Genomic DNA, 9279 nt, shown 5'->3' on the forward strand with positions numbered 1-9279 from the left:
TTTGTTTAAGAGATGATGTTAACAATAAGAGATACAGAGTAGTGATTACACTTTAATGAGATGATCAGCCGTTGTTCAGCAGTCAGTAACTACTGTGCTATTTGATATGCTCGTTTAGAATAATTCCCTATCTTGAATTTGACAGTACTTTCCATCATATGTTGAACAAGTTATTGAGAGGTTCTGACTTGAGACTCTTCCTAGGAGAGTAAAGGAGAAAAATTGAAGGGAATGAGCGGCATGGCTGTGGAAGAATAATCATGCAGAAGAAAATTTTTCCAGGAGAAGATTAAGTTGTTGAAAGGGAAATTTTGTCTCTCAATCACAAAAGCAAACATTTTATCTACTGTGTGATTCTTTTCCTTATTTAGGAGTAGATTTGGTCAGAAAAGGAATTCCAAATTCTCTGTGCAGCATCCTTCTTCAGCATCGTCAAAGGAGAAATGCCAGGTAATGTGAAAGCCTTGATAATTTTTGGGTGTGAGACTTATTTGACTGAATTGCCATGAAAATTTAACCTGATGGGGATATGAGGAAAACCGCTGGCATAATGACACCTGGTATTTGTGTTGTATGCTCTGATTAATGAAGCACTTTCATCTGAAGCTGAAAGGGCCAGACAGCTTTGTAAAAGACAAAGTCTTGAACCCAACTCCATAGCAGAATCTCTGCTTTGCTCCCTGAAAGTCAGGGAATAAGTGATGTGTGAGTTGCTGCCCAGGCAGCCTCCTCCATCCAGAGGTGAATACCAACTCCACAGAGCACTGCCCTCTAGAATGAAGGTCATGAAAACCACCTGGAATGTTGTTTGTATTAACTGGCTGCTGGAGCCTTGTGCCCGTCTCTCCCTGTCCTGTAACCCCCCCGGATGCCTTGAGTGCTTCACTGAGTAAAGACTAGAGCAAACTCTATCATTCACTGCTCTCTCTTCGGTCTTTTCTGCTCAATGGTTATGTTACTGATAAAAGTTGAAGACTCCCAAGTTGAAGACTCCCAAGTTCAGACTCCTATTTTAGATTAATATGAATACATTTAGGGATAGAGAACCTTTTTCAAATTCCCGTGTTGTGTTCTTTTAACATTAGAGATAGTGAAGAAAAATCAGATTTGTGGTGGTGTTTTAGGGCAAAAGATGAGAAAGTCAAAAGATGTAAAAGTAAAGAGAAGGAAGTACAGCTCTGCTATTGTTCCTTATCCCACAGTGCCTGGAGTAGGGTGTCCTGGGGTGGGGGGAAGGACAGGAAAAGCCTGCAGAACCCGTGCCTCCTGGAACTGGCTTTCCCACCAAAGGGAGGCTCAGTGCCCTACCCTGCCCCCCACCTCTCACCACACAGAATGATGATGCAGGGAAGAGTGTAGTTTGGGGGATTTGGGTTTTTAAAGAAATGTTCTTTAATGGTGGGTAGATTTCAGTGCTTGACTTGCTCCCTGTCTCTTTCTGTTCCACGGCATCTCCTTCCTTCCTGGCAGCCTCATTGCCATGGGCTCGAGTGTTTATGGCTCCTCAGGGCCTTTGGGAAAATAGTGAGAGCATGAACTAGAAGCTGGTGTGTCACTGCAGTGGTTTTCTTTCTCCAGGATGGTGTCCCAAGAAAAGATGGAAAGGATAATGCTTCTGAGCACTTCAGTGGAAAAGTGGAAGATGCAGAGTCTTCACCTGGGGCTCTCCCTTCATCTTCACTGTTGGCTAAAATGAGAGCTAGGAACCACCTGATTCTGCCACAGCGGCTGGAAAGTGAAAATGCACACCAAGAGGCTCCTGCTCCACCACCCCCCACCACGGAACACGATGACCTGCTGGTGGAAATGAGAAACTTCATTGCTTTTCAGGCCCGTGTGGATGGCCAGGCAAGCACTCAGGAGATACTACAGGAGTTTGAATCGAAGCTGTCAGCCTCACAGTCTTGTGTCTTTCGACAACTGTTGAGAAATCTATGTACTTTTCATAGAACTTCTAGTGGCGAAGGAATTTGGAAACTTAAGCCAGAATACTGCTGACCAACATTATTTTTTAAATTCTCAGTTTCCTAATGGAAATTTCTGATTATTAATCCTATGATTAATTATCATGTTCGTCAACAAGTTGGCGTCATTTGATGTTTACTTTGAATGATATCTACCTCATAATTTAAAACTTTAAGGAAGAAGAAATTCATCTCCAAAACTTAAAAGTTTTAAAAATACTTGGGTTGATATTTTTATTTTGACACCATGAATTAAATGCATTATAAATCAGGGACCTAACAGTTAATCCTTGGATTGCATTTGTTCCTTTATCCAAAAGATGCCATCAGGGAGCACATTGCTGTTCATTTAGATGTTTGTAGGCCAGACATCTCAAGAATTCTTTTTATTGGTGCTAAAAACATGTCTTATGTTAAGTCAGACCTATTCAATAAATTAGTTCACCAGTATCTGATAACAGATACTTATTTTTGGTGCATAGCTTTTAAACGTTTAAATTTATCATTTGCTACCCATAAAAAATCAGACTTGTCTTTTAAATATATTAATTGCCTTTAAACGGTCTTCCTTTTAAGGTACTGATAAATCGGCACATATTTTCATTAGTAAAGCATGAAATAGCGTGGTAATAAGTGAGGAGACCTATACTTGGAGAAGGTTTAGTGTACTCAGCTTATAATGGCTTTCCTTTAAGCAAAGGGCATCTTTTCCCCTGCTACAGGGACTGTTGGTTTTAGGAAAATAAAATTTATTATCTTGAAAAAACTACACAAAAACTTAAGCAGAACCAAAAGCAAGTACAAATAAAACAGCGAAAAAAACCCTCAAAACAAAAAAGCAAATAAAACAGCCAACATACATATGCACACAGTGTTACTCTAGACCACAGCCAACATGCCATGGTTGCCTTGTAGTGACCGCTGTTGGGGCCCGTGCTCTCTGCTTACCCGCAGGGAGATGACTTGAAGTGTTTTAAATTTTATTTATTGTTTGCTTTTCTACGGATGCTGATTACTTTGTATTGGGCACTGTTGTTCTCCTTATGTATTATCTTCTTTCCAGTTGTCCTTTGCATTCACTGTGGCTCTCCTGTTCTAGAGGTTTGGTTTTCAGCTGTTTTCTGGCTATTGCTTATGTATTTATAGTTTTGTGATGGTATTGTTTTGATCCTTACTTTGTTCCCTTAGCCTTGATTTTCTTGTTTCCTTCTCATTGTTTTATCAGCTCTGAAGTCTTGTTTTCTTAAATTCATTACATTGTTTAAATTTTTTCTAGAGATGTTACAGTGCAGTTTGTTCCTTGGGTTCTCTTTGGCATGCTGTTTTTCCACTCTGCTTTTTCTGTATCATGCTTACCTTCCTCCCAAGCCGTTTACTTATGTTGCAGATGAGCAGCTCTGTCCATATTTGTATACTCTTCCCTGTGACCCAGAGAGAAGGGATTTGGGTTTGGGGATTGGGAAAAGCCTCTGCTGGGGACCATGCCGCTCTGGTTGGAGGATTTATGTTTTATCTCTCCATTTTGAGATTTTGTTAAATAGCTTGGGCCAAAGAGCCCTCCCTGTAGGCAGGATGTGTCATAGAGTCATGATTCTCACCAGGATTTTCTGCTGCTTTTTTTTGAATTCTGGCTTACTCATTTTATTCTGTATTTAGAGTGATATATTAGAGGAAGAAGATTCTATTATTGTTTGCTGTCATTATCTAGAAGTCATAGAAGGGATTTTTAAACAGCTCAATAAATCCTAAACTTGAGAATTTGGCTCAGAAGGGAGTCAAAACTCATGACTGTTTTGTTTCTGGGAAATTCTTTTTTTATTTTTATTTTTGTGATCATTAGCCTGTAAGAAAATTGCTTTCCCCCTATTCTCAGATTGAATGCAGTTCATTATCTTTCTTTCTGAAATCTGAACTGTACTGAGTGAGAGAAGTTGTAGCCTTCTCATCCAATAGAAAATACCATCAAAAGCTATGATGCAGTAAAAGCAGGGTGGTCCTCACCTTAGTTTGTGTCTCTGCTCTGCCACCAACGTGCTGAGACCTTGGGCAGGTTGCTGCCCTGCCTGTGTCTCAGTGTGGACACGTATCAAGATTGTCATCATGCCTCCAAGGTAGATAGGCTTAGAGGAATATGGTTTTAACAATAGAGAGTAACTTATTCATTAGATAGAATCCACTTTCTGGAACTTTAAATGCTTTGTACAATGTAGATAGATTTAATGTAGTTAGCGTGTTATATTGGTACCAAGCTACAGTAAAGGATTTTAAATTTTGTGAAATTTTAAGACTTCCTTAGTTCATACATGAATATACTACCACTGTTTTAAAAATTTCAGGCAGTACTTTGTCTCCTCACTGTTCCTGCTCCCATTCCAGAGATAAGGATTTTATTCAGTGTGTGTTCTTTCAGGCTGTTTGCCATGTATTTGCAAATACACCTCCTTCCTTCACTAACAAGGTTCTGGAGTTTTACCTGGATGCATGGCTGCTCAGCTGAAGACTCCGCTTCCCTGCCTCCCTTAGAGTTAATTGTGGCCCCGTGACTAGGCAGTGGGATGTACGTGGAACTTCCAGAATGGGCCCTTAAATAAGGGAGTGGGGTATGCTCCTTTTTGGGTGAGATTCCAGGGGGAGCTTAAGCTACATATGGAAGCTACAGAGGTGGTGTGTTGAGCCTGGAGAAGCTGGCCTGCCAGCCTTGAACTGCTTTCCTTCTACCTGTTATTTAAGACCAAAATAAATTCCTGACTTGCTTAAACCACTGTCTTTTTGAGTCTCTTTTATTACTGAACTAGCTTTGCTTTATGTATGTGATTTAATGTAGATGGGATTTGTATCATCCTTACTGTTTTGCAGCTAGCTTTTCAATTAATGTTCTATGCAAGACATCTTTTCATCCCTGCAATTATATCTTTACCTTCATGGAGCTGCTGGATTAAAAATGATACAGATATTTTAAATTTTTTTAAAAAGGTTTTATAATTTTAATTTAATTAACATATACTGTATTAGTGGTTTCAGAGGTAGAATTCAGTGATTCATCAGTTGTATACAACACCCAGCGCATGTTACTTCAAGTGCCCTCCTTAATGCCCACCACCCAGTTACCCCATCCCCCCACCCACCTCCTCAGTTTGTTTCCTATAGTTGAGTCTCTTATGGTTTGCCTCCCTCTCTGTTTTCATCTTATTTTACCTTCCCTTCTTCTATGTTCATCTGTTTTGTTTCTTAAATTCCACATAGTGAAAAAGTGACAGATTTTTAATTTTAATGGATGTAATGAAACTGCTTCCTTCCACTTACATTCCATAAGAAGACCCATTCTCCACAGTCTTGCCAACCATCAATCTCGAGAGATCTTTGTTTTTGTTTTGTTTTTAACCAATCTTGTAATTGAAAAATACCTTGTTTGAACTTCAGTTTCCCTGATTACTTATAAAACCAAACATTTGCATGTTTTGGGGCCATTTGTAGATCTTTTTGAGTGTTGCCTGTGCACATCACATTTGTCTAGTTTTATAATTGCTTATAAATATTTGAGGGTCCCTCCCCCCAAACAAAATGAAAAGGCAATCACCCCAATTATTATTGAAGCTTTTCATTCTTTGTTCTTTTCTCTGTTCATTCTTCTCTCCGTCTGAAATGTCAAGTCTATCGTATGCTAAGTTGTCTCTTCCTGGACAATGGATCCAGATGTCTATTCTCCCAACCATACTCTTCACTGACATTTGACTTTGTACTGTTTTGCTATCTACAGTCAGATTCCTAGTCCTTCCTGCCTCTGCCCCCATTGTCTTGTGTATTTCTTGTTCCAGGTGAATCTTAGAATCAGTTTGTTATGTTACTAAGATTGTGTTGCTCTTTTGATTAGGATTGCATCAGTTTATTCATTGATTTGAGGATAATATACTTATTCAAATTAATACAATTTTTCCCATTAGGATCATGATAGGTCTCATTTTACTAAAGAATTTTATATTCTTTGATAAAATTTTAATGACTCTTCATAAAGGTCTTGCCACATTTCATATTAAGCTTATTCCCAGGTATTTTATAGATTTTTAGTTTTGGTTGGGGGAATCTTTCTTACATAAGAATGTGGGGAAATAGAACATTCATGTATCTACTTTGCATATGATGTCATTTATCATATAGAAGTTTTAAATCAAGTATAGTTGAACTCTGTCTTTTCCATGTTTTGTTTCCCTATTTAAAAGTCCCTTTCCTAACCCAAGGTCATGATTACATTCTCATAAATTCACTTGTAAATTCCATATGGAAAGTTATTTTTCCTAACACCTTTTTAAAAAAATATATCCCATTTTTCCCTCCTGATTTGTGAAGGTATTTCTATGATTATATCCAACTTTCACGTAATTATGGGAGTATTTCTGGGCTCTATATTCTGTTAAATTGATTCTGTTATCTAACTTTGCCAATGACCCAGTTTTAATCATTGTAGCTTTATAATTGGCTATCACATATGGTGGAATGATTCCCCTCATCTTCCAAAAATGCCTTAGTTCCTGGTTCCATGTAAATTTTTGGGATCACGTCACATTTAGATTCTTGTTTTCACAATTGTAATTATACAGATTATTTGGGGAGGATTGTTTATGATCTTGAGTTTCTCATCTATGGGTAGGGCATTTTTAATACATATCTATTATGAAGACATAATTCCACTATATCTTCCCCTTATAATAAGGTCATGCACATCTTACATTTATGTCTAATTATCCTACAGTTTTGATTGCTATACTAAATGACATTTAAAAGACATTTTCTAGTTCATAAGAATACTGTTGATTTTACATATTGGTGTGTATCTAGCAATCTTGCTAAATTATTTTGCTAATCCTAATAGTCTATAAAATTGTCCTGCATGTAACATTCATGTCAGCTGCAAATAATGACAATTGCGTTTCTTCTATTCCAATACTTACATACTTTATATACCTCCAATATGGTAATGAATGTAAATAGCAACAGTTGGCCTCTTTGTCTTATTTCTTATGTGAAAGATAAACTTATAAAGTTTTACCATTAACTATGCAGTTGCTGTTATTTTGTAGCAGATGGTCTTTATCAGGTTAAGGAAATGCCCTTTCCAGTCCTAAATCCAGTGTTGAATTTTATTAAATGCTTTTTCCTCACCACTGATTTAATTGTGTAGTTTTCTCCTTTAGATATCTTAGTGTCATAAAGTACACAATCAAATGTCTTTTAGACTTCCACTTCCATAATGGCGGTGTGAGGAACTACATAGACTTGCCATTCAGAAAGCAGAATGGCAAATAACTGGGCAAAATATTAAAAGACACCCGCCTCCCCCCAAATCCTTTAGTGTTTCTGGAAATAATCCTAAGGACATACTGCAAATGAAGAGACAGTCAAGAAAAGCTACTAAACTGTGTTAGGAACAGCAAGAATCTGATTCTTTAGCCATAATCCATTCTTTCCCTGCCTTCTCCCACTTCAGTTGTGATGACAGATACTGTATTCCAGGTGGGTTTAGCCTGAAGGGTTAGGTTCCCTCCAGCAGTCCCCAAGGGATACAATATCTCACTGAGAGGGGCATGCTGCTAGCCTTTTTCATTCCCTCCAGCTCCAAGTTGCAGAAACTAAGTTCATGGAATTAAAAAGTACAACAAATTAAAAATTCACTAGATGGGCTCAGGAGGAAATTCGAACTGTGAGGAGAAAGATTCAGCCAACTTGCTGATAGATTGGTAGAGATCATGATGCTATCCAAAGAACAGGGAAGAAAATGAAAAATGTACAAAGCCTCAGAAGAACAATACCCCATTAGGTGCACCAATGTATGCATGAGAGTGCCAGAAGGAGAGGGGAAAGAAAGAAGAAAAATAAACAAATAATGGCTGAAAACTTCCCAAGTTTTTTGAGAAATCTCCATGAAGCTCAAGGAACTCCAAGCAGGATAAGCACAAAGGGACTCACAGACACATCATAGTAAACATTCTGAAATCAAAGACAAAGGGAACACCTTGAAAATAGCAAGTGAAAGATGATGCATTATTTACAAGGGAACTTCAGTAAGATTAACAACTTCTCAGAAGAAACAGTAGAGGTTAGAATGCAGGGACAACTCTCAAGGTGCTCAAAGAGAAAAAACCTATCAATCAAGAATCCTATATCCAATAAAAATATTCAAAAATGAAATACAGGCCTTTCCAGATAAAAATGGAGAATGGTTTTTCCTAGCAGCCCTAACAAAAAATACTAATGGAAGTTCTTCAGGCTGAAAGCAAGGGATTCAGATAGTAACGCATATCTACATAAACAGTTTCAGTAAAAGTAATCATGTTATTATAAAATACATTGTAAATGCATATTTTTCCTCTAAACTGATTAAAAAAGCAACTGTAAAAAATAATATGTGTATAGTGTATTGTTGAGCATATAACATACAGAAATGTAGTATATCTGTAACTACAGTTGCCAATAACTGCAAAGGAGGTGAGGGGAGCAAAGCTGTAACAGGCTAATGAAATGATGACAGGTGACAAAATAATAGTTACAACATTGTAATGTTGGGTTTGCAACAGTAATAGATGTGTATAACCATAATGCTGCAAAAAAAGGAGAAGGCAATATAGGAGTAATGTTTCTATATATTATTGGAATTAAGCTAGAAAAAAACTATAACAGATCCTGATAAGAGGTATATGCTAAATCTGAAAGCAACCTCGAAAAAAATAACTAAAAAGATAGTGAAAAAATCATGAATTAACTTAAAATACTACTTCACAAAATATTCATTCAATGCAAAAGAAAACAGTAAAGAAGAATGGATGAATAGATAAATAAAATGTAGTATACCCATACCATGGAATATTGTTCAGCCATGAAAAAGGATAAAGGCATGATACACATTACAACATGGCTGAAACCTCAAAAATATCATAGTAAGTGACAGAAGCAGACACAAAAGACTAAATATAATTGTATGATCCTATGTATATAAAATGTCCAGAATAGACCAGAAGTCAATAGAGAAAGATGTAGATTGGAAGTTACCAGAGGCTGGGAGTAAGGGAGTGATGTGGAGTGACCACTTAATATGTACACAGATCTCTTTTTGGGTGATTAAAATGTTTTGGAACTAAATAGAGTTGGTGGTTGCACAACATTGTGAATGTACTAAAGGCCACTGAATTGTGTACTTAAAATGTTTCCAGGTGTTCAATAAGTTGCATTTTTCTGAAAAATTGTGCATTTTGTTTAAGTTTTCCAAATTGTTCCTTTGTGGATATCACCTCTTTGTCATTGGTATTCTGCATTTCGCTTTGAT

The 9279-nt window shown here is 37.2% G+C and overlaps 1 protein-coding gene across 1 annotated transcript in view; it reads left to right on the plus strand.

The window, feature by feature from the left end:
• ERCC6 (ERCC excision repair 6, chromatin remodeling factor) overlaps positions 1 to 4722 on the plus strand; it is a 73878-nt gene extending 69156 nt beyond the window's left edge. The window contains exons 20-21 of the mRNA XM_072806337.1: positions 372 to 450; positions 1579 to 4722. Coding sequence (XP_072662438.1) covers positions 372 to 450; positions 1579 to 1998 — 499 coding nt within the window. The 3' untranslated portion in view covers positions 1999 to 4722. The remainder of the gene's footprint in view (positions 1 to 371; positions 451 to 1578) is intronic.
• Positions 4723 to 9279: the final 4557 nt, after the last annotated feature.

Source organism: Canis lupus, chromosome 29, assembly GCF_048164855.1.
Source record: "Canis lupus baileyi chromosome 29, mCanLup2.hap1, whole genome shotgun sequence".
Taxonomy (NCBI): Eukaryota; Metazoa; Chordata; class Mammalia; order Carnivora; family Canidae; genus Canis; species Canis lupus.